The following is a 25812-nucleotide window of genomic DNA, read 5'->3' on the forward strand; positions in this document are numbered from 1 at the left end:
ATACCTCGGTAAAATATCACCGCGTTTCTCCTTCTTTCTTTACTTTGAGCATTTACTTTGAGCAATTCAATTCTTATCTTTACATTCATAGAATTGCCATGCTAGAGTAGGATTGAAATATAGGTTGCTAAACTTTTATGCGGTAGAACAATATAAACACTTTCTAGGAACAAGGGGTGAAGTGGGCTAACCGTAAGGTTCAATTATTACAAAGAATTTTAGAATTAGCCCAATTCAACCCCCTTTTGGGCATCTTGATCCTTTCAATTGGTATCAAAGCCTTGTGCTCACGTATTTAGGCTTAACCACCTAAAGAAAGATGTCTCACGGGGATGGACCTCCTCCTATCTTTGAGGGGGATGATTTTCCTTATTGGAAAATCCGCATGGAGGCGTATTTAGAAGCTCTAGATGTTAGAATACTTAGAGCCGCCTCACAAGGATTCTCAAAACCTTGAGATCCCACGCACCTTCAAGGCGATGAAGTGAACTATGAGAAATAGAATGCAAAGGCTCAAAACACCATCTTTAGAGGCTTTTGTAAAGATGTGTTTAACTAGGTGAGGAACCACATGGACGCCCATACACTATGGTCAAACATTTGTGCGCTCCATGAGGGAACTAAGAGCGAGCGTGAGGAACGCTATCATCTTGTTATGAAAAAGCTTAATTCTTTTAAGATGCTTCCTAAAGAGAGTGCTAATGAAATATACTCACACTTGAATGTTCTTGTAGAGGAAGTCATTGGGCTTAGACTTACTCAAATGCAACCATCTGATGTTGTGAGAAAAATTTTGAGTGTCCTCCCTATTGATAAATATGGGCATATTGTGATCGTGCTTTATCAAGGTGGTCTTTCCACCACTACACCGACTCAAATCTTGGGAAAGATCAATGCTCATGAGATGTACATGCACATCACACCACAAGATGGCTCATCCTCTACCAAGAAAAAAGACAAAGACTTAGCATTCAAGGCTAGCCAAGAGAAGGGCAAAGCAAGAATTGAGTATGAGAGCTCAAGTGATGATGAAGTTGATGATGCAAGTCTTGCTCTTATGGTAAGAAGAACCACCAAGATGCTAAAGAAGCTCAACAAGAGTGGCATCAAGTTCGATGGCAAGAAAAAGAAGTTCTTCACTAGCTCTAGAAGGAAGCCAATCTCCGAGATGGATTGCTACAATTGTGGAGAACTTGGTCATCTAGCACATCAATGCACAAAGCCCAAGAAAGACAAGTACAAGAATAAGAATAAGGGCAAGAAAGATGACTCAAGTGATGAAGATGAAAAGAAGAAGAACAAGCCATACAAGAAGAAAGATGGTAAGAAGAAGGACTTCCATAAGAAGAAGAAAAATGGGAAGACATACATCGTCGATGATTGGCTCATGGACATTGACTCATCAAGTTACTCATCCGACGATGATAGTGATAATGAGAAGGTGGCCGCAATTGTGATTGACTCTTCATCATCTTCACCGACACCACCGCCATCATCCTCTACACACCTATACCTTATGGCCAAAGGTGAACGAAAGGTATCAAATGATGATGATAGTAGTGGTAATGGTCATGCTAACAATGATGATAGTGATAGTGATAGTGATGATGATGAATATGAATCACCTTCATATGATGATCTTGTTAAATTGTTAAATCAATACACTAAGATCATTAGAAAGACTAGAGCTAAGAATGACAAACTAGAAGCTAAGAATGATTCTCTTTTAGCTAAATGCGATATAGCCAAAAAGACTAGTGTTGAGCTTAGAGAAGCAAATAAAGCTATGTCATCCAAACTCAAGGAGCTCAAATCTTCTAAGAAAGAGCTTAAAGATAAATATGATAAACTTGAGGGGATGCACAAAGAGCTCATCACTAGTCATAATATGCTAAAAGAAGAATATACAACTCTCAAGATCAATCATGACAATCTTGTTATTGCTCAAGAATTTTTATCCAATGGGCCACATGATGCTACTAACGATGTTGTTAAGATTGATATAGCTACATCATGTGATGATTTAATTATTGAGAGCATTGAGCAAGGATCTAATAGCAAAGGCAAGCAAGTGGTTGAGTCCGATGACTATGATGAGTATATCAAGATCAAAAATGAGAATGGGAAGCTAAAGAAAGATCTTGAGAAGCTATCAACCACCAACACCATTATGTTAGAGAACCTTGATCATGATTATGATGTAGAGCTCAAGGAAGAGAATAAGAAACTCAAAGAGAAGAACAAGAGATTCAAGCAAGAGAAAAATCATGATGAGCTAAAATAAGAGAACAAGAAGCTCAAGTTGGATAAAGAACATCTCAAGATTGGTTTGAGCAAGTTCATAAGAGGCAAATATCTTCAAAGTGAGCTACTAATGAACATTGTCATGAAGATGGATAGAAGTGACATTGGGTATTTGGCAAACTAAGAGAAGAAGACTTAAGCTCAACAACAACAACACAAGTCAAAGCCAAAGCCAAAGAGGTGTTTTGAGTGTGGACAAGAAGGCCACTTTGCCCATGAGTGTCAAACTTCACCACCACAACCCTTGCCCAAACATGCTAGACCATTTGCTTTCAATGCTCATTACATGCTTAGAAAGGACTCTAGTGGAAAGATGAAAGTTATGTTCTTAGGACCTCCCAACAAGAATAGGCCTAAGAAAATTTGGGTAGCAAAGTCACTTGTTGAGAAAGTCAAGGGCCCTCAACAAGTTTGGGTATCTAAAGCCTGATCTCTTGTGTGTAGGTGAACTACAAGACCGATGGAAGTCATTGGGTAATTGATAGTGGTTGCACACAATATATGACCGATGATCCTTGTATGTTCACCTCACTAGATGAAGAAGTAGATAGACAAGAAAGGATCACATTTGAAGATAATTCAAAGGGCAAAGTTAAAGGATTGGGCAAAGTGGCGATATCAGATGATCATTCAATATCAAATATGCTATATGTTGCTTCATTGAGCTTCAACTTGCTATCAATTGGACAATTGTGTGATCTTGACTTTCAATGCCTATTTACCGAGAAGGAAGTGGTTGTATCAAAGAAAGATGATGATCAAGTGATATTCAAGGAATTTAGATATAACAGCATATATCTAGTGGACGTCATCTCCGAAGATGCTAATTTGAAGACTTGCTTGTTCACCAAAACAACACTTGGGTGGCTATGGCATAGAAGACTTGCTCATATTAGGATGAGCTCACTCAAAAGGTTAATAAAGAATGAATTGGTGAGAGGGTTGAAGGATATGAAGTTTGAGAAGGACAAGCTTTGTAGTGCATGTCAAGCCGGCAAACAAGTTGCAAACACTGAAAGCTCTAGTTTGGTTTTGGTTAATTGATGAAACCCTAAGTGCTAACCTAGTTTATCAAAGTGATCATGAGATAGGTAGCACTATTCTAAGTGATGAAGCAATGATGAAGATCATGACAATGGTGATGGCATGGTTATGATCAAAGGCTTGAACTTGGAAAAGAAGAAAGAGAAAAACAAAAGGCTCAAGGCAAAGGTATAAAATGTAGGAGCCATTTTATTTTAGTGATCAAGACACTTAGTGAGTGTGATCACATTTAGGATAGATAGCCGTACTATTAAGAGTAGTGAAACTCATATCGAAATGCGGTTATCAAAGTGCCACTAGATGCTCTAACTCATTGCATATGCATTTAGGATCTAGTGGAGTACTAACACCCTTGAAAATATTTGTGAAAATATGCTAACACATGTGCACAAGGTGATACACTTTGTGGTTGGCACATTTGAGCAAGGGTGAAGGAGATAGAGATGATAAAGGGTCAGTCTCACTGTTTTTCTACTGATCGGACGCTGGTCTCAGGGGGACCAGCGCGTCTGGTCAGGCGCAGCAGTGATGAATCCAGCGTCGGTCATGTGACCAGACGCTGGGCCTCTGACTGACCGGACGCTGGAAGGATGTGTCCGGTTAGAGCTAATGTGGCTGCACTGATGTCAGGGTAACTGACCAAACACTAGATGTGTCCGATCAAGTACCACCAGACGCGTCCGGTCTAGTTTTTCAGTCCTTGGGAGCTTACTAGAAATGACCGGATGCTGAGGGTTCAGCGTCCGGTCACTTTTGATAGAGCGTCCGGTCAACTATCGACCGTTGAGATCAGATGATTCCTGTTGAACACAGGATGACACGTGGCCACCATCGGGCGACCGGACACAGAGCCCTGCATCCGGTCAGTAGGACCGGAGCGTCCAGTCACCCTAATCAGTACCCAGTGAAGGGGTACAACGGCTCTATTTCATAGAAGCTTCTATTTAAGCCCCATGGCCAGCTCTAGCTCACTACTCTTGCACATTTTCATTGACATAGCAATCTTGTGAGCTTAGCCAAAGCCCTCCCACTCATCTCCATCATTGATTCATCATCTTTGTGAGATTGGAAGAGAATCCAAGTGCATTGCTTGAGTGATTGCATCTAGAGGCACTTAGTATTCGTGTTGCGCTATGGATTTTGCTTGTTACTCTTGGTGGTTGCCACCACCTAGACGGCTTGGTGCAGCGATGGAGGATCGGCACGAGTTGGTGATTGTTTGTGTCCGCCTTCGGTGATTGTGAGGGGAGTTGTACCTTCCCTGGTGGAGTGCCGAAAGGTAACTCTTGTGAATTGCTCGTGTCATTGAGTTACCTCACTTATGAGTAGGTTCTTGCGGTGTCTAATTGTGTGGACAAGGTTTGTGAAACACCTCTTAGCCGCCAAACCACCAAGTGTTGGTCGACATAACGGGGATGTAGCGTGTTGGCAAGCACGTGAACCTCGGGAGAAAATCGGTTGTCTCTTGTCATTTGCATTCTCCCGTTGATTGGCATAATCTTCATCTTGTGATTGGTTCATTCCTCTACATGGCAGTATAATCACCCTACTCACTCATTTATATTCTTGCAAACTAGTTGTGACAAGCTCTTTAGTGTAATTAGAATTGAGAGCTTGCTTTGTTGTTTTAAGTTCATCTAGTGGAGCTCTTTAGAGTAGCAAGTTTGAGAGCTCTTAGTGAGTAGTAACTTTGCAAGTTATGTGCCTAGTAATCATTGTAACTAGAATTGTTGGATAGATAGCTTGCAACCCTTATAGAGCTAGAGCAAGTTTGTATTTCGCTATTTGTTATACGAATCACATTGCTCTAGTTGATTTGTAGATTTTTAAATAGGCTATTCACCTCCCCCCTCTAGCCATATTCAGATCTTTCAAGTGGTATCAGAGCCGTGGTCACCATTTGATTGAAGGCTTAACAACCTCGGTGTCAAATTATGGCTCAAGTTGTGTTCAACCATGTGGGGGCAAACCACCATTCTTTGATGGCACATCCAATGGTTATTAGAAGAGAAAGATGAGAATGTATCTTGGTTCAATAAATGATCAAGTATGGGAAGTGACCAAGAATGACTATGCTATCATCGATTCCGATGATCCCACCAACCAAGACAAGATCAACAAGCAATGTAACACAATGGCTCTCAACACCATATACAAAGCTGTTGATTCCAAGCTGTTTGAGCAAATCAAAGATTGTGAAAGAGCAAATGAGGTGTGGAGGAGATTAGAGGAAACATATGAGGGCACACCAGTGGTGAAGAGTGCCAAGTTGTACATCCTCAAGGACAAAGTTGACAAGTTTCAAGATGAAGGATGATGAGATCATTCCAGAGATGTTTCATCGATTGCAAGTCATTGTCAACGACTTGAAGGTATTAGGAGAGAAGATCAAGGATGATGATGTCTCTCATCGATTCTTGATGTGCTTACCTCGAAGATTTGAGATGTTGAGATTACTCATCATAAGTGGAGGATTGAAGGACATTACCCCCAACTAAGTACTAGGTGATGTCATGACACAAGAGACATACTATATGGAAAGGGAGGGGATGACAAGAAGGACAAGAAGGAAGAAGAGGACAAGAAGAAGAAGAGTGTAGCATTTAAGGCTAGCTCATCATCATCCAAGAACAAGGGCAAGTCCAAGAAAGAATCAAGTGATGATGATGATCTTAGTGACATTGATGATGAAGCCATGGCTCTATTTGTGCATAAGATGGGCAAATTCATGAAGAAGAAGGGCTATGGTGCAAGAAAGAGAAGAGATCACACCAAGAGCAAAGAGTATGTGAGAAGATGCTACAATTGCAAGAGCCCCGATCATGTTGTAGCAAATTGTCCCTACAATAGTGATAATGATGAAGATGAGAAGAAGAAGCATAAAAAAGATAAAAATGAAAAGAAAGAGAAGAAGGAGAAGAGAATGGTCTTCCAAAAGAAGAAGAAGGGTGGAGGCTATGTAGTCACATGGGATAGTGATGGTTCCTCGGATGGTGATAGCTCTAGTGATGATGACAAGAAATCTATCAAGAGAGCTCTAGCAAGCATCGCCATCAACAAGAAGCTCTCCATCTTCGACACTCCATCAACATGCCTCATGGCAAAGCCTACCAAGGTAAAATATGATGAGAGTGATGATGATGAATATGAAATTGACTCTTGTAGGAATGATAATGATGATGAGGATGAGGAGTACACCAAGGAGGAGCTCTTGGACATGTGTGAGCAAGTGCATGCTTGCAATGAGATGAAGAGAAAGGAGTGCAAAGAATTGCGCAAGAAAGTAAAATTTCTTGAGCAATTCTTTGATGAGCTCAATGCTACTCATGAGAGGCTAATGGAAGCCTATGAGAAGCTTGGCAAAGCTCACTTTAAGCTTGAAAAGGCTCACTCCTCTCTCATTGAGCAAGTCAAAGTGGAGGAAGCCAAGAAGGAGCAAATGATCATATCATGTGATGTGGGACTAACATGTGATCTTATTAATGAATCTATTTTTGTTGCTCCCACTAATACTTCTTGTAGCAATATCACTTCTACTTCACCTTTGAGTGATGGTCTCACTTATGAAACCTCACTAATGATGGAAAATAAGACCCTCAAGAAGGAGGTGAACGAGCTCACTCGTGCCTTAGGCAATGCCTATGGTGGAGACGCCCGCTTGCTAAAGTGCTTGGGTAGCCAAAGGTTTTCTCTCAACAAAGAGGGATTAGGCTATATCCCCAAGAAAGGCAAGGCGGCCTTTGTCACTTCCAAAGCTAGCTTTGTGAAGGGCAATGGTCGGTTTTGCAATAGATGCAAGCAAGTTGGGCATATAGAGCAAAATTACAAGACTAACAAGAACAAGCTACCTAATGTATCCTTAATTAAATTTGATTCTTGTTACATGCTTTTTAAGGGTGCCAATGGTGTGAAGGCTAAGTTCATTGGTATACTAATTGTGGGCCCAAAGAAGAAGACCATTTGGGTACCAAAGACCTTGGTGACTAACCTACAAGGACCCAAGCAAGTTTGGGTACCTAAAAGGAATTGATCTTCTTTTGTAGGTCAATTATAAAGCTGAGGAAGGCATTGGGTGCTTGATATGTTGGATACTCCTATGTGCTATAAATAGGCAGCATGTTTTCGAGTAGTTAGACATGCAGCCATGGCCGGACGTCGTGCGTGCGTGGGGATGGACACGCACCTCTCTCGCGTCGTGCGCGCCATGGGCGGCATGATCAGTTTGTATTCCTTTATATATCAAATATATGCATCAGAAAACGTTGCGCTTTGCAACACAAATTCCCTGTGTCCAGTTCATTTTCTTCTTGTTCATCCACCTCGCCACACAGTAGCTCGCCGCCGGCGTAAACCGCCGTCTGGTAACCAACAAGTGGCATCAGAGCCTGAAGATTGTGAGGACCCGCAGCGCCGACATGGGTTCGCCGCCGCGCCGTGGCCGCACCCCGGAGAAGAAGGAGAAGCCGGAGGGTTCCGGCAGCAAGACGCCGCGCCGTTCTCCGTCACGCTCTCCGTCACGCTCACCACCGCGTCGCTCACCGCGCCGCTCCCCACGTCGCTCCTGGGCACCACGCCGGTCACGCGGCCGACAGCCTCGCGAGATCATCGTCGAGCGCATCGTCCGTGAAGGTGGCGGTTCCGGGACCTGGCCGCAGCTGACGCACAGCAACTACCACCAATGGTCGCTGCGCATGAAGCTGAAGCTGCAGGCCCGTCACCTCTGGGAAGCCGTCGAGTACCCCGACATCGTGGAGTACAACGAAGACCAGAGTGCCCTCGACGCCATCTGTAGCGCGGTGCCGGAGGACATGGTGCCTGTGCTCGCCACCAAGGACACCGCCCACGACGCCTGGGAGGCCATCAAGACACTCCGCATCGGTGATGACCGTGTGCGGAGGTCCACCGCCCAAACCCTTCGGGCGGAGTACGAGGGCATCACACTCCGCGCCGGCGAGGCCATCAAAGAGTTCGCCCTCCGCCTCACCAACATCACGTAGAGGATGGCGGCCCTCGGCGATCCGGAGCCAGAGCCTCGTGTGGTGGCCAAGTACCTACGCGTCGCACGCTCGCGGTACAAGCAACTGGTAATATCAATCGAGACTCTTCTTGATTTTTCCCAGCTGTCGATTGAAGAGATCACCGGCCGGCTCAAGGCGGCCGACGACGTCGAACCGACGCCACCGCGGAACGCAAGCGATCAGCTGCTCCTAACGGAGGAGCAGTGGATCGAGAAGTACAAGAACAAGAAGGAGTCCTCCCGCGGCGGGTCCAGCTCTGGCGGTCGCGGCAGAGGACGGGGTAGAGGACGGGGGCGTGGCTCCGGCGAGTCACGTCCGCCGCCGGACTCTCCCTGCCCACGCTGTGGCAAGAAAGGCCACTGGGCTAGCGACTGCCGCAACAAGAAAAAGGAGGAGCTGGCCCACCGGGCCCATGTGGCCCAAGAAGAAGAGCAGGGCACGCTCATGATGGCCATCGGCTCAGCCCAGGAGGAGCAGAAGCAGTCACCTCCGCCTCTGGTCTCCTCCGACCACACGCCGCCGCCGTCACCTTCATTGTCATCGACCGTCGAGATCCACTTCACCGAGCGCAAGGTCTTCGCCGCGCTCGATGGGGAGCCCGATCCGGACCCGAAGCGATGGATCATGGACACCGGCGCCTCCAACCACATGTCCAGGTCCAGATTCGCCTTCGCCTACCTCGACACCACCGTCCACGGCTCCGTCAGGTTCGGCGACGGCTCCATCGCACAGATCGAGGGAAGCGGCACCGTCCTCTTCACCTGCAAGAACGGGGAGCATCACTCGCTCCCCAACGTCTACTACCTGCCGCGCCTCACCGCCAACATCGTCTCCGTCGGCCAACTTGACGAAGGAGGATACTAGGTGCTCATCGAAGACGGCGTGATGCGCGTGCGTGACGAGGAACGCCGCCTACTAGCGAGGATTCCTCGGAGACCCGAGCGCCTGTACGTGCTGGAGGTCACCATCGCGCGTCCGGTGTGCCTGGCGGCGCGCGCCGACGAGGAAGCGTGGACCTGGCACACCCGATTCGGCCACATCAACTTCACCGCGCTCCGGAAGATGGGGCGCGACGGGCTGGTGCGTGGCCTTCCCCTGCTCAAGCAGGTGGAGCAGGTCTACAAGGCCTGCCTCGCCGGCAAGCAGCGCCAGGCGCCCTTTCCACAGAAGGCGCTCCGACGTTCCACTGAGGCCTTGCAGATTCTTCACGGCGATCTCTGCGGCCCCATCACACCTCCAACGCCAAGTGGCAACCGGTACTTTCTACTGCTTGTTGATGATTACTCACGTTATATGTGGATCGCCCTGTTGCCGAGCAAGGACGCTGCTGCCGCCGCCATCAAGAACATTCAGGCCGCGGCGGAACGCAAGTCCGGCAAGAAGCTGCTTGCCCTGCGTACCGATCGCGGGGGCGAATTCGCAGCAACGGACTTCACCAACTACTGCGCTCAACTAGGGGTCCGCCGCGAGCTCACGGCGCCGTTCACTCCCCAACAGAACGGTGTTGTGGAGCGGCGCAACCAGTCCGTCGTGGGCACGGCGCGCAGCATCATGAAGGCCAAGGCGCTCCCGGGCGTGTTCTGGGGGGAGGCCGTGGTGACAGCCGTCTACCTCCAGAACTGGTCCTCATGCAAGGGGATTGATGGAAAGACGCCGTACGAGCTCTAGACGAGGAGTACGCCGGCGGTGCACCATCTCCGCACGTTCGGGTGCATCACCCACGTCAAGGTGACTGCGCCCAACCAGAAGAAGCTGGCCGACCGGAGCCGGCGCATGATCTTCGTCGGATACGAGCCTGGCTCCAAGGCGTACCGTGCATACGATCCTCTGACACGGCGCGTCCACGTCAGCCGTGACATCATCTTCGACGAGGCGGCGTAGTGGACATGGACTCCCGACCATGACGTCGACCCCGGCGACTTCATCATCAAAGAGTCCATGGCGGAGGAGCCAGCCGTGATCACCACCAGCAGCACGAGAGAGCTCGGCGCCACCTCTGCTCCTGCTACGTCACGCTCCGCCTCACCAGCCTCACCGGGCGCACCCACATCGCCGTTCACGCCTGTGCACACACCTGCACCAGGCTCAGCACCAGGATCGGCGAGTGCTCATCCACCTTCTGGCGTCGAGTACGCCACGCCGCTTGGGTCTGGCCTCAGCGAGCAGCTGGACATAGACCACGATGATGAGGCGCAAATCCGGTTCCGGCGCGTCGACAACATCCTCGGCCAGTCCACTCCACCCGGCTTCGTCGACCGGAACCTAGAGGAGCATCTCTTGCTGGCAAGCGACGCCGAGCCGACGACGCTTGGAGAAGCACTCAAGCACGACCACTGGCGCCACGCTATGCTGGACGAGATGACATCCATCGAGGCGAGTGGCACGTGGGAGCTCGTCGACCCTCCCCCGCGCGTCAAGCCAATCGGCCTGAAGTGGGTCTACAAGACCAAGAAGGACGCCATGGGCGTGATCACGAAGCACAAGGCTCGACTCGTCGCCAAAGGCTATGTGCAGCAGCAGGGCATCGACTTCGACGAAGTGTTCGCGCCGGTGGCGTGGCTTGAGTCCGTGCGGTTGCTGCTGGCCCATGCCGCATCACAAGGCTGGGCAGTGCACCACATGGACGTCAAGTCCGCGTTCCTAAACAGCATGCTCCAGGAACAGGTCTACGTCGAGCAACCTCCTGGGTTCGTGCTGCGCGGCCATGAGAACAAGGTGCTGCATCTGGTGAAGGCACTCTATGGACTGCGTCAAGCCCCCCGTGCCTGGTATGCCAAGCTTGATTCCTCTCTGATTGAGCTGGGCTTCTAGAGGAGCACCTCCGAGCACGCCGTGTACCTGCACGGCTCCGGGAATCGTCGCCTAGTCGTCGGGGTCTATGTCGATGACCTGGTGATCACGGGCGGCAACAACAACGACATCAACGCGTTCAAGGAGGAGATGAAGTCCAAGTTTCAGATGAGTGATCTCGGTCTCCTCCATTACTATCTGGGGCTGGAGGTCACTCAGAGCGAGACCAGCATCACAGTGTGCCAAAGTACATACGCGGCGAAAATCCTGGAGTCTGCAGGCCTGGCTGGGTGCAACCCCAGCCACACGCCCATGGAGCCTCGCCTGAAGCTCAGCAAACAGAGTGCGGCTCCACGGGTCGATCCAACCATGTACCGCAGCATCGTGGGCTCACTCTGCTACCTGGTGAACTCCAGGCCTGACCTTGCGTACTCGGTGGGGTACGTCAGTCGATTCATGGAGGCGCCCACCGCCGAGCATCTGGTCGCCGTCAAAAGGGTGCTCAGGTATGTGGCCGGCACATTGCAGTTTGGTTGCTGCTACAGGAGGAAGCAAGAGGCTCAGCTCATCGGCTACAGCGACAGTGACTTGGCCGGTGACATCGACACCCGCAAGAGCACCACCGGAGTCGTCTTCTTCCTCGGCGGGAACGTGATCATCTGGCAGTCACAGAAGCAGCGCGTCGTGGCCTTGTCATCCTGTGAGGCAGAGTACATTGCCGAGGCCACAGCCGCGTGCCAAGGTGTCTGGCTCGCCCGTCTTCTGGCCGAGCTCAAGGGAGAAGAGGCGGGCACCTTCTCACTGAAGATTGACAACCAGCCCGCCGTCGCGCTCAGCAAGAATCCCGTGTTCCACGACCGAAGTAAGCATATTGATGTAAAATATCATTACATTCGTGAGTGTGTCGAGGAGAATAGGGTTCAAATTCAGTCCATTAGGACGGTGGAGCAGCTGGCGGACATCTGCACCAAGGCACTGGGGCATGAACGCTTCTGTGAACTGCGCTCCAAACTTGGTGTTCTTCATGTAAAGCAGGCACACTAGGAGTAGGAGGAGAATTGTTGGATACTCCTATGTGCTATAAATAGGCAGCATGTTTTCGAGTAGTTAGACATGCAGCCATGGCCGGACGTCATGCGTGTGTGGGGATGGACACACACCTCTCTCGCGTCGTGCGCGCCATGGGCGGCATGATCAGTTTGTATTCCTTTATATATCAAATATATGCATCAGAAAACATTGTGCTTTGCAACACAAATTCCCTGTGTCCAGTTCATTTTCTTCTTGTTCATCCACCTCGCCACATAGCAGCTCGCCGCCGGCGTAAACCGCCGTCTGGTAACCAACATGATAGTGGGTGCACACAACAGATGCTCGGTGATTCAAGAATGTTCAATTCAATCAATGAAAATAAGAGCAATGGGTTTGATAGTATCACATTTGGTGACAATGGAAAAGGCAAGGTCAAAGAGCTTGGTAAGATTGCAATATCCAATGACTTGAGCATTTCAAATGTGCTACTAGTAGAGAGCTTGAACTTCATCCTTTTGTCGATAGCTCAATTATGTGATCTTGGTTTCAAGTGCATATTTGGTGTGGATTATGTAGAGATCATAAGTGTAGATGGCTCTAACTTGATATTCAAAGGATTTAGATATGAGAATCTATACTTAGTTGATTTCAATGCTAGAGAAGCTCAATTGACAACATATTTGATCACTAAGTCTAGCATGGATTGGTTATGGCATAGAAGGCTTGGTCATGTTGGAATAAAACAATTAAACAAGTTAATCAAGCATGACTTTGTTAGAGGATTGAAAGATGTCACTTTTGAGAAAGATAAGCTATATAGTGCATGTCAAGCTAGAAAACAAGTTGGTAACACACATCCTAAGAAGAGCATGATGAGCACATCTAAGGCATTTGAGTTGATGCACATGGACTTGTTTGGACCAACCACATACACTAGCATTGGTGGAAACAAATATGGATTTGTGATTGTGGATGATTTCACTAGATATACATGGGTTTTTTTTCTTGTTGACAAGAGTGATGTGTTTGTAACATTCAAATCTTTTGTCAAAGGCATTCACAATGAGTTTGAAACAACCATCAAGAAAGTTAGAAGTGACAATGGTAGTGAATTCAAGAATACTAGAATTGATGAGATGCGTGATGAATTTGGAATTAGACATCAATTCTTAGCCAAATATACTCCTCAATCAAATGGGCTAGTTGAGAGGAAGAATAGAACTTTGATTGACATGGCAAGATCAATGTTGAGTGAGTACAATGTGAGTCATTTATTTTGGACCAAAGCAATCAACATGGCTTGCTACTATAGCAACCGACTCTATTGTCACCCCATGATGGAGAAGACACCTTATGAGCTATTGAATGGAAGAAAACCAAATATAGCATACTTTTAGGTATTTGGTTGTAAATGCTACATATTGAAGAAAGGCACTAGATTGAGCAAGTTTGAAAAGAAATGTGATGAAGGTTTCTTGCTTGGTTACTCCACTACTAGCAAGACTTATAGAGTTTGGAATTTGGCTAGTGGTACTCTTGAGGAGGTTCATGATGTGGAGTTTGATGAAACAAGTGGTTCCCAAGAGGAAGATGAGAATCTAGATGATGTGTGTCGGTGTTTTAGACTGGCGGACCCTCAACCGACTAGTGAAAGTGTATTGCGTGCCCCTAATCCCGGATGGTGATACAAAGAGATATAAGGTTTATACTAGTTTAGGCAATAGGTGCCCTACGTCTAGTCTGAGAGAGCGATCTTGTATTCCTTGCACCGAGGTGCTTGTAGTAGAGGCTTACAAGCTAAGCGAGAGAGGGAGCTAGCCCCAGGTCTCTGCGTGGAGCGGCGGGGGCTGCTTGAGATGTTGATCTCTTGTAGTGAGGAAGAGTGTGTGTTACAGAGCGTTGTGCATCGCTTGTCTGTGTGTGTGTGTCCCTCCTTGTGAATCTCCTCCCTAGAAGCGGCCCCGGTCACTCCCTTTTATAGTCGAAGGGAGGCACGGGGGTGGTAAATGGATTTGCTATGTGGTGTTTTATGAGCAGAGGCAGCATGTCCAAGCCCTGTAGCTCGTCACTGTGGCGGCATGGTCGGTGGTACGGCCTTGTCCTCGGTGCACTAGAGCGACGCGCTGGTCACGCCTAATCCTGTGCGACGTGGGAGCTCCTGTGGCTTGATGTAGGGCATGGCGTGTACTATGGACGACATGCCGATCACTGTATGTTGACAACATAGAGAGTCGAGACCCAGTCAGTGCAGAGGCTAAACTATTATGGGGGGCTCGACGGGCGCAAGCCCCGAGGCTATAGGGGCCTAGAAGCGGACAGCCGAGGCTCGGAGGGAGCAGTTGGTCTTGTACGTCAATTCCAAGGCTATAGGGACCCGGACTTGACTCTCCATGCCGCGCTATCCTTGGAGCAAGGGTTAGGCAACATAGTGTGGTACGGGTGTCAGTCGTGGGCATAGTGCTGAGCACAGCGCCTAGTAACCCCTGCCCCGTCCTGTCCCGAACGACATGGCGTCGATGTGACTCCCATCTCGTTGGCCACTCCGCTGTATCGAGCCATCGTTCGGCTAACATCGTGGGAGTGGTTGGACATGTTGGTTGGATGTGATGTCCTCGTTCGAGGCCTCATCCAAGGCCTTACGGGCAGGGCCTCAGGCGAGGCGGAGAATCGGTACCTCGTCTGAGGCCTTACAGGTGGGGCCTCAGGCGAGTTGGAGAATCGGTACCTCATCTGAGGCCTTACGTGCAGGGCCTTGGGTGAGTTGGAGAATCGGTACCTCATCCAAGGCCTTACGTGCAGGGCTTCGGGCGAGTCAGAGAATCGGTACCTCGTCCAAGGCCTTATGAGTGGGGCCTTGGGCGAGTCAGAGAATCGGTTCCTCATCCGAGGCCTTACGTGCAGGGCTTCGAGCGAGTCAAAGAATCGGTACCTTGTCTGAGGCCTTATGGGCGAGGCCTCAGGAGAGTCAGAGAATTGGTACCTCGTCTGAGGCCTTATGGCACGGGGCCTCGGGCGAGGCAAAGAATCGGTACCTCCTCCAAGGCCTCGTGGTTTTGTTCTAGGCCAAGCCCGCTTCGGGTGAGCCTAGATATTGTTTGAGGTGGGTCGGGCGATCCAACCGAGCCTCGAATAAGGTGGGGGTTTGCCAGTGGTTGTCTCTTAGTTCCAATTTTTACAAGGTCTAAGCGATTTTTTTGGCTCTTGCTTAGGGGACCCCTTTTTATGGTACCCGACAGTAGCCCTCGAGCCTCGGGGAGAGTGTGAGCACTCTTCCTGAGGTTTTGATGAGACTTGGCTCACGGTAGCTCCTGGCAGGATGGTATTTCATACTTGAGGCCTCGGTGGGTGCACGCGAGCGCACCCACCGGGTGTAGCCCCTAAGGCCCTGGAGGAGTGGATTTTTTCCTCCAAGGGCTTTTCTCATGTTGAGCGAGGGGTTTTATCGCGTTTACTGAGCCCATGAGTGCGAGTTTGGGTTGCTGGGCCTCGGCTTGGTTGCAGGAAGAGCCCCCGAGCCTCTGCTCAAAGCAAGAGGGCGATAAGAAGTTTTCCTATCTTTTTTGTGCGGCCCTCACGCATCCTTTTCATTCGGAAGGAGGGGTGGAGTATGCCAGGCTACCCTTGGTGGGCGTGAGCAGTGACACCTCCGGTGAGCTATTATTGGGTAAGTCTGAGTAGAGGCTCGTGCCCCATTCGATAGGGGTCAGCTAGCGGTCCAAATACACACTCCAAAAGTACCAGAGGGCTTCTCTAGTGGGTCCCAGGGCCGTTCGATTGGCCCCAGGGGCTTGGTGCCTCCCTATGGTGGGATCCCATTCAGAGACCTCCCTGCCGGTCTTGGACATGACTTAGGGCATCCCAAGCAATTGCTTGCTTGAGCCTTGGCCATGTATGGGCTCACCCATAGTCATCCCCGACTCTATTTGTCCTGAGGCGGCTATCGAGACCCTCGGGGGCCCAGCCTTCGAACCCCTAGACCGTAATGGGCTCGGTGCCTTTTATCGTGTTTGCCGATCCCCCGAGTGCGAGTTCAGGTTGCTGAGCCTCGACTTGTTTGTAGGAAGAGCCCCCAAGCCTCTACGCGGAGCAAGAGGGTGATCAGGAGTTTCCCTGTCTTTTTTGTGCGGCCCTCACACATCCTTTTCATTCGGAAGGAGGGGTGGAGTATGCTAGGCTACCCTCAGTGGGCGTGAGCAGTGACATCTCCGGTGAGCAGTTATCAGGTAAGTCCGAGTGGAGGCCCATGCCCCATTTGATAGGGGTCGGCTAGCGGTCTAGAGACGCACTCCAAAAGTATTAGAGGGCTTCTCTAGTGGGTCCTAGGGCCATTCGATTGGCCCCGGGGGGCTCGGTGCCTCCCTATGGTGGGATCCCATTCAGAGACCTCCCTGCTAGTCTTGGACATGACTTAGGGCATCCCAAGCAATTGCTTGCTTAGGCCTCGGCCATGTATAGGCTCGCCCATAGTCATCCCTAACTCTGTTTGTCCTGAGGCGGCTGTTGAGACCCTTGGGGGCCCAGCCTTCGAACCCCTGGACCGTAATGGGCTCGGTGCCTTTTATCGCGTTTATCGAGCCCCCGAGTGCGAGTTCGGGTTGCTGGGCCTTGGCTTGTTTGCAAGAAGAGCCCCCGAGCCTCTACGCGGAGCAAGAGGGCGATAAGGAGTTTCCCTATCTTTTTTATGCGGCCCTCATGCATCCTTTTCATTCAGAAGGAGGGGTGGAGTATGCCAGGCTACCCTCGGTGGGCGCAAGCGGTGACACCTCTGGTGAGCCGTTATCGGGTAAGTCCAAGTGGAGGCCCGTGCCCCATTCGATAGGGGTTGGCTGGTGGTCCAAAGATGCACTCCAAAAGTACTAGAGGGCTTCTCTAGTGGGTCCCAGGGCCATTCGATTGGCCCCGGGGGCTCAGTGCCTCCCTATGGTGGGATCCCATTCAGAGACCTCCCTACCGATCTCGGACACGACTTAGGGCATCCCAAGCAATTGGTTGCTTGGGCCTCAGCCATGTATGGGCTCGCCCATAGTCATCTCTAACTTTGTTGGTCCTGAGGCAGCTATCGAGACCCTCGGGGGCCCAGCCTTCAAACCCCTGTACTGTAACAGGCTCGGTATCCAGTTCCTTAGTCCGAAAGGAAACGGGTGGGGGATATTCCCCTCCCATTGGCTGACAATGGCGGGTGCACCTTTTGAGGCGGTTCCTCGGGGAGACGGAACGGCGCCTACCATCACTGTGGTTGGATGCGATGTGACGTTTACAGATGGGATGTTACTGTGTGCGCACGGTTAATAAGGAAAAGGTGGACACATGGGCAGTTTAGTCAGATCCAGATTAACTGTGCTAGATCTGAGGGAAACTTCCCCAGTTTCATCGCCCATCCATTTCGCCCCCTTCCCTCCCTCATAAAAACATGACGAGCCTTGCCCCGCCCCTCCTTGCCTTGCCTGCCTACGTTCGCCCTTTCTTCCCTCGAGCGGTTGCTAAGAACATAGGAAGAGAGCGCAGGGGAGAAGAAGGGAGAAGGGGGAGAAAAGGCAAGAGAGAGAGGGATAGTGAGAGCACACCTTACCGCCATAGCCGCATTCTCCACCGCACCCATGGCCGACGGTGCTGTTGTCGTCCAGGCAGATCCTTGGGGTTCGTCCAACGTGTCTGCGACGACGCTGCAGTCGCTCATCGACGATGGTCTCCTCCACCTGGTTATCGACCCCAATAGACCAGAGTGGATTGCTCTAGGGGGCGAGCCGGAGCTGAGGCCACGCGATGGCTACATCATGAGCTTTGTGGCCTTCCACGAGCGTGGTCTCGGCCTACCGGCGGACCGGTTCATGCGGGCGCTCCCACATTACTATGGTGTGGAGCTCCACAACTTCAACCCCAACTCCATCGCATAGGCAGCCATCTTTATCACCGTCTACAAGAGGTACCTAGGCATCACCCCCCACTAGGAGTTGTGGCTCCACTTCTTTCGGGTGGGGCTCAACACCAAGCCGGTGGACATGACGGGCACGTGGAAGGCATTGAGGGCCAGCGGCTGCACTCTCCAAGTGCGCCAAGACAGGTAGCCCTTCTACATCCTAGCCTAGCTCGCGTCGTCCAACCGCTACTGGTACAATAGCTGGTTCTACCTCCATAATGATGACGGTGGGCTTCCCCCTATACCGGGTGGGTTGTGGAGAGTCAGCTGGAGAGGTAGAGGTACGGCATCCCATTGCTTGATCAGCCCAAGCTGTAGTCGCTCCTAAAGGCGCTAGAGAGGCTACACAGCTGCAGCCTTACGGCGGCCATGGTTGTGGCGATGTTCCACCATCAGAGGGTGCTACCGCTGATGGCTCAGCGACAGCGCCTATTTGAGATGACACCAGGTGAGCCGATCGACGACATCCAGTTGTCCACCATCGCCCTTTCCGACGAGGAGGTTCTGCGTCGGGTGAGAGACGGTGGAGGGGCGATAGAGGAGTAGTGATCTGACCCCATTCCTGATGCGCCCGTCATGGGGGTACATCTCTCTGGTAAGTCACGCGCCGCTGCGGCCCCTGAGGCCTCCTTGCTCCTTACATTTTCAATATGTTCCTTTATTTGTGTTTACCATTCCTACAGGGGGTGAGGGATGTGCAAGCCTCCCCGCCACCCATTCCCGAGGACGCAAAGCGGCAGGTGGTGAACAGGGCTCCTGTTGAGGCGTACAAGGAGCAGAAGGAAGCTGAGGAGGCAAGGCGCAAGAGGAAGAGCCTTGAGCGCGATGAGCTAGAGAAACGTCGCCGACAGCAGAGGCATGACTATCTCCTGGAGGAGCCATCTCCGTCACCGTCGTCGTTGGATTCTTCGAGCGATGACAGTGAGAGCGAGGTGGGGCGGGGTCCTCTAGACCATTTCCCTGACGTCAGGGGGACGGCGCCCGAGGCGTTGGTGAGTGGCCTAGTGTCTCCAAGAGGAGGAGGAGAGGACGCCTCGGGGTTGGTAATCGCCCGCCCTAGGGCCAAGGCCAACACGCCCGAGACATAGGCGTTGGGGAAGCGTGCTGTTAGCTCGACGGGCTCGACGGCGGAGGTGGAATGGGCAACGGTGGGGGCGACCCAACAGCCTCCGTAGAGGGTCGAGGGGCATCAGAGTCCGATGAGGGCCGACCGGCACTGGCGGACATGGGGGCCGTGCCGCCACCACGGCCACCACCGTTGTAGAGGATGAGGAACGCAGTGCGGAAGCTATTGTGTCCCTGTTCGAGGTAAGTGTTTTGTCAATGGAGTTTGCAGCATCACCCACTCGTTCTTTGGTCGTAGGCTGACCTCGTGAGTGTTTTGTCTTCAGCTGAAAGCATCAGGTAGAAGCGCCTGCCCTAGCACCACATAAGGCACTCAAGGTGAGCACCAGCTCCACTGCTCGATGGGTGGTGGAGGCATAGGCCGCCATACAGCATGGCGCGGCGTCGGCTAGGGCTGACCCGAAGGAGCCGGTCACCCAAGGAGAGGCTACCGAGGTAGTCATGAAGCAAGTGGGGAAGGAGGCGACTATGCCCCACAAGGCTGAGGCCCACGAGTTAGATGAAGCCAAGGCCACCGAGGGCGAGGTTGAGGCCCCTAGGACCTCCGAGGCTGAGGTGGTAGAGGCTGGAGCTCCTAGGGCCATTGAGGCCGAGGTGGCGAACGCTGGGGCTCTCGAGACCACCGAGGCCGAGGTGGCAGAGGCCGGCTTGGGCGTGGCAGAGCCGGTGGCCTAGGATGCGGAGACGGAGGCGGGGCAAGCTTCGGTACCGCCCCCGGTCCAAGACCCGCCGCCGTCACAGTAGAGCGCCCGGGAGGTAGAGGTTCATTCAATCTCCTCTGATGATACTTCCTAGGGGAAGGAGGTGGCAGAAGTCAAGGCGGCCAGCACTGTGGAGCAGCCAGCTCTGACTTCTGGTGAGGGGAGCTCGGCCCTTGTTCGGGTACAACCCGAGCCCCATGGGTGGGATAGCTAGCATGTCTTGTGGCAGAGTTGGGACAACCCTGAGGGGGAGCCTCTATTCGCCCTCAAGGACGTGGACGAGGGGAGGCACTAGGGCTCCTTTGAGCAATATCGCTGGCTGGCGAAGCGGTCGCTGCGAACATCGTTGTCCATTGTGGCTGATGACCTACCCGGCGTTGCCCAGGTGCGTGCTTTCTTTCCTCATGCTATGTCGTTTTTTCCTAAGTTTTCTCGCAGTGCTTGATGTTTATTCTGCCTATCTAGGAGCTCAAGGCCCGGTCCCTCAGGAAGTCGATGTTCCTAAGGTGGGAGAGGGACATCCGGGACCAGCTCCGGCAGCAGAAGGACTTGCTCGCCATTGCTAATGAGCTTTTGTTGGTGCGGAGCATGGAGGTGGAGGACCTCCACCTTCGTTGTGCTGATATGAAGGCTGAGGCATCCACGGCTCAGGAGCAGGCTGCCCCTTTGGCAGCGTGGATCAAGGAGCTAGAGGAGGAGTTGACCCGGGCGGCCGGCGAGTGGGACACCTTTAGGTCCTAGGGCAAACAAGTGGAGGCCTCTACCAAGGCCATCGCCGGGCAGCTGGGGACAGAGCAGAGCATGCACCTACTGACGAAAGGTGCCCTAGCGGAGGCTCTCAAGGTGGCCGAGGCCTCCCAGGTCGAAGCCTTAGCCTAGAAGGAAAAGACCGAGGGTGAGTCCCATTGAGCCGCGCCCCTTGTTTTATTTGTTTTTCTTGCGTTCGACCCCTAACTCCCCGATGTGATGTAGAGCTAGAGAGGGAGGCTTCTAGGGCGGCCGAGGCCTCTCGGGTTAAGGTCCAAAACTAGAGGGAGAAAGCCGAGGGTGAGTCTCATAGGCTTACGCCCCTATTCGGCTTGTTTTTCTTTCATGCTTGACCCCATCCCGCCTATCTTGGTGTAGGGTTGGAGAAGGAAGTCACCCGGGCAGCCGAGGCCTCCGTCGCAGTGCAGGCGGTGCTCGAGGCTGAGATCCAGGAGCACAACGCACTATAGGGCACCACCCGTACCACCTACGAGGCCTTAGAGGTCGGGAGGTCAAGTTGGGCAGCTCCCTCGGGAGCCGCCTGATCGCATTGAGCGGCCGAGTCCATGAGTGGCCCTAGGGGGGCACTGCATACAAGCATCAAGCATGCCCTGGCCGTCGTCTCCTCGCACTATGCCGGCATCGACCTTGAGGCCGTTAGCGATGGTTATGTCATGGCTGAGGACAACGAGAAGGCTGAGGAGGAGGTCATGAAGCTGGTGGAGGCGGCTGAGGCCCCTAGCATGGCACTGGCTAGGTTGTTTGAAGAGGAGGTGGCTCCTCCTACGCCGACCACCGACGCTGGCGACCCTGAGTTTTGACCTGGGCCAAGGGGGCCATGTAAATAGATTAGGACTTACATTATTGTACCATGACATTTGTGGCCATCGAGGCCTTTTAAAGTATTTATGCGTATACGCTTTTTAATCATTTTTTATTGTATTTCCGAGCCTCTGCCCTCTGTCTCGTCTTCGAACATATCTCTTGCAAAAAACTTCCTTGGAGCCTAAGCTACCCTTCGGGCGAAAGGTGGTGAGGGAGTTGCCATAGCCCAGAGGCATAGGCTATCTCGTGGCTCAGCCGACCTTTTGGCCCTGAGACAGACTTTCGGTCCTTAGGTTTTTTATAATCAATTTGTCAGAGTACGTGAGAGAGCTTGGCGTAGAAATTTTCTTGAAAAACGATTAAAACAGTGACTGGGACATAGGGGGGTCCCCCCTTCTAGCCCCTAAGGGAGGCTTGGTTCTACAGAGGCAGAGTCGAGTCTTGTTCAAGCCCTATGGTGGGCACCTCTGTAGAGGCAGAACTGAGTCTCCCTTATAGCATTATCGTAACGTTGATCCCCCATCGATGGGCTCGGGTGGTTTCTCAAAAAATTATAACAACTAAAGAATGCTTCTTTATTGTATTTCGAGAAACAATGTATATAATGCTTGGAAATTTAAGGGTAGAAGCGACATAGTTGTTCTATGTTCCAAGCGTTGGTGAGGATCTCGCCCTTCTTGTTGGCTAGCTTGTAGGTCCTGGGCTTTAGCACTTGGGCGACGATGTATGGCCCTTCCCATGGCGGGGTTAGCTTGTGGCGGCCCTTATTGCTCTGCCTCAGTCTCAGCACTAGGTCATCCACCTTTAGGTCTTAGCTTCGAATGTGTCGAGCTTGATAGCATCATAGGGCTTGCTAGTACTTGGCCGAGTGTAGCAGCGCAACATCTCAGGCTTCCTCCAGTTGGTCGAGGGCGTCCTCATGGGCAGTGCGGTTGCTTTGCTCGTTGTAGGCCTGTAGCCTCGGGGAACCATACTCCAAGTCAGTGGGGAGGATGGCCTCGGCTCCATAGACTAGGAAGAACGGTGTGAACCCCATGGCTTAGCTCGGAGTGTTTCTCAGTCTCCAGATGACCGACGGGAGTTCGGCAAGCCATTTCTTGCCAAATTTCTTCAACTGATAGTATATTCTTGGCTTGAGGCCCTATAGGATCATGCCGTTGGCACGTTCTACTTGGCCATTTGTCCTAGGGTGTCCTATGGCTGACCAGGCCACATGGATGTGGTGGTCATCGTAGAACGTCAGGAACTTGTGGCTGGTGAATTGTGTCCCATTGTTAGTGATGATGGTGTTTGGAACCCCGAACCTGTGGATGATATCAGTGAAGAATAGCACCGCTTGCTTGGATTTAATTCGAGTGATCGGACAAGCCTCAATCCACTTGGAGAACTTGTCAATAGCTACCAGCAAATGGGTATAGCCCCCGAGGGCCTTCTGCAGAGGCCCAACCATGTCCAGCCCCCATACGGCGAATGGCCGTGTAATGGGGATGGTTTGGAGGGCTTGGGCCTAGAGGTGCATCTGCCATGCATAGTACTGGCATCCCTCGTAGGAGCGTACCAGCTTGGTGGCGTCAGCAACCGTCATTGGCCAGTAGAACCCTTGGCGGAAGGCGTTTCCAACGAGCGTCCGAGGCACTGCATGGTGCCTGTAGGCTCCCATGTGCAAGTCCCAAAGTAGGGCCTGGCCTGCCTCGGTGGTGATGCACCGTTGGAGGACGCTAGATGGGCTTCACCTGTACAACTCGCTGTTGCTAAGGACATAAGTTTTGGCTCGTCGCGCAAGCCATCGGGCTTCAGTCCTGTCTGTGGGAAGCTCTCCTCGAATGAGGCAATCAAGGAACGGGACTCGCCAGTTCGTGCCTTGGTTGGCCTCGGGAGGCTCCGCATTGATTTCCATGGCCTCGGGCTTGGCCGTAGGGGTCTCAATGATAGAGGGGGCCTCGAGCCTTATGGTGGGCTCGATCGGTGGGCCCTCTTCCACCGCTGAGGCATAGTTGATGGAAGGCTTGTGGAGGTCTCTAGCGAAGATGTTCAGGGGGACCGGGGCCCATGGCGATGCCATCTTTGCCAGTTCATCCATGGCCTCGTTGAATTTTCGCGCGATGTGTTTGAGTTTGAGGCTATCGAACTTGTCTTCTAGGTGACGTACCAACTTGCAGTACGCCTCCATTTTGGGGTCATGGCAGTTTGACTCCTTCATCACTTGATCGACAACGAGCTGTGAGTCGCCCTGTATGTCGAGACACCGTACTCCAAGTTCGATGGTGATATGCAAGCTATTAACGAGGGCTTTATACTCGGCTGCGTTGTTGGAGGCGGTGAAGTGGAGCCAAATCATGTAGCGCATGTGCACTCCGAGGGGTGAGATGAAGAGCAGGCCCATGCCTGCCCCAGTCTTCATTAGGGACCCATCAAAGTACATGGTCCAGCATTCCACCTAGATTTGAGTAGGTGACAGTTGGGTGTCGGTCCACTCAGCCACAAAATTGGCCAAGACCTAGGATTTAATTGCTTTCTAAGGCACAAAAGATAGGGCTTCCACCATGAGTTTGATGGCCCACTTGGCTATTCTACCCAAGGCCTCCCGGTTCTAGATTATCTCTCCCAGAGGGAAAGACGACACCACAGTCATCGGGTGGGACTCGAAGTAGTGACGTAGCTTGTGTCGAGCCAAGACTGTGGCGTAGGTTAGCTTCTAGATGTGGGGGTAGCATGTCTTAGTCTCGGAGAGTACATCGCTGATGAAGTAAATAGGTCATTGGATGGGTAGAGCATGCCCTTCTTCCTGCCTCTCGACTACTACGACCGTGCTGACCACTTGAGTTGTTGCGGCAACGTAGAGTAAGAGAGCCTCACCCTTGGTCGGTGGCACCAGGATGGGAGGATTGGTGAGCAGTGCCTTGAGCTTGGTGAGGGCTTCTTTGGCCTCGAGGGCCAAGAAAAGCGTTCGGATTTTCTCAAGAGGCGGTATAGAGGCAAGCCTTTTTCACCAAGGCATGAGATGAAGCGGCTCAGGGCCGTAAGGCATCCCATAACCCTCTGCACTCCTTTAAGGTCTCGAATTGGTCCCATGTTGGTCATAGCCGATACCTTCTCTGGGTTGGCCTCGATGCCGTGCTCTGAGACTATGAATCCCAAGAGCATGCCTCGGGGGACCCCGAAGACACACTTCTCGAGGTTGAGCTTGATGCCCTTCTCTTTGAGCCATTTGAAGGCTATCTCCAAGTCGTCGATGAGATCACTGGCCTTCCTGGACTTGACCACGATGTCGTCCATGTAGGCCTCGATGGTTCGCCCGATGTGCTCGCCAAAGACCTGGGTCATGCACCGCTGGTATGTGGCCCCTGTGTTTCTAAGGCCGAATGGCATAGTCACATAGCAGTACATGCCGAACGGGGTGATGAAGGAAGTCATGAGCTGGTTGGATTCTTTCATCTTGATTTGATGGTAACCGGAATATGCATCAAGGAAAGATAGGGTTTTGTATCCTGTAGTGGAGTCGATGATTTGGTCGATTCGAGGTAATGGGAATGAAACCTTTGGACATGCTTTATTCAAACCAGTATAGTCTACACACATCCTCCACTTCCCATTTTTCTTCTTAACTAATACAGGATTAGCTAACCACTCTGGATAGGACACTTTCTTGATGAATTCGGTCGCTAAAAGCTTCTGCACCTCCTCACCGATGGCCCTGTGCTTTTCCTTGTTGAATCAGCGCATGCGCTACTTCACTGATCTAGAGCCAGCCTGGATGTCCAAGGCATGCTCAGTGACCTCCCTCGGTATGCCCAGCATGTCTGAGGGACTCCACGCGAAAATGTCGGCATTCACACAGAGAAAGTCGACAAGCACGGCTTCCTATTTGTTGTCAAGGGTGGCATTGATCCTCAATGCCCGGTCGTTGGAGCAGGTGGGGTCAACTAGGACGAGCTTGATGGCCTCTGTGGGCTCGAAAGTCCTAGCACGATGCTTGGGGTCGGGCGCCTTGCTACCAAGTCAGTCGAGGTTGACGATGAGGGTCTTGGCCTCCATGAGAGCCTTGGCATACTCGATGCATTCGACGTCGCAGTTGTATGCATGCTCGCATGTGGACTCGATAGTGATGATGCTATTGGGGCCTGGCATCTTGAGCTTGAGGTAGGTGTAGTTGGGGATTGCCATGAACTTGGCGTAGTATAGGCGCCCTAGGATGGCGTGATAGGTCCCCTTGAACCCAACCACCTCAAAGGTGAGGACCTCCTTGCGGTAGTTGGAGGGAGTGCCAAAGCAGACGGGTAGGTTGATGTGCCCAAGGGGATGTGTGTGT

The 25812-nt window shown here is 51.6% G+C and overlaps 1 protein-coding gene across 1 annotated transcript; it reads left to right on the forward strand.

Moving 5' to 3' along the window:
• Nucleotides 1-8348: 8348 nt before the first annotated feature.
• On the forward strand, nt 8349-9230 carry LOC136452667 (uncharacterized). Its single transcript, XM_066453257.1, has one exon. It carries the CDS (start codon nt 8349-8351, stop codon nt 9228-9230), a length of 882 nt encoding a protein of 293 aa, XP_066309354.1.
• The last annotated feature ends 16582 nt before the right edge of the window (nt 9231-25812 follow it).

Source organism: Miscanthus floridulus, chromosome 1 (assembly GCF_019320115.1).
Source record: "Miscanthus floridulus cultivar M001 chromosome 1, ASM1932011v1, whole genome shotgun sequence".
NCBI classification, from domain to species: Eukaryota; Viridiplantae; Streptophyta; class Magnoliopsida; order Poales; family Poaceae; genus Miscanthus; species Miscanthus floridulus.

Excerpts from the sequence above, each read along its gene's own strand:
- LOC136452667 (XM_066453257.1), top strand. The coding sequence starts at position 8,349 with ATGGCGGCCCTCGGCGATCCGGAGCCAGAGCCTCGTGTGGTGGCCAAG.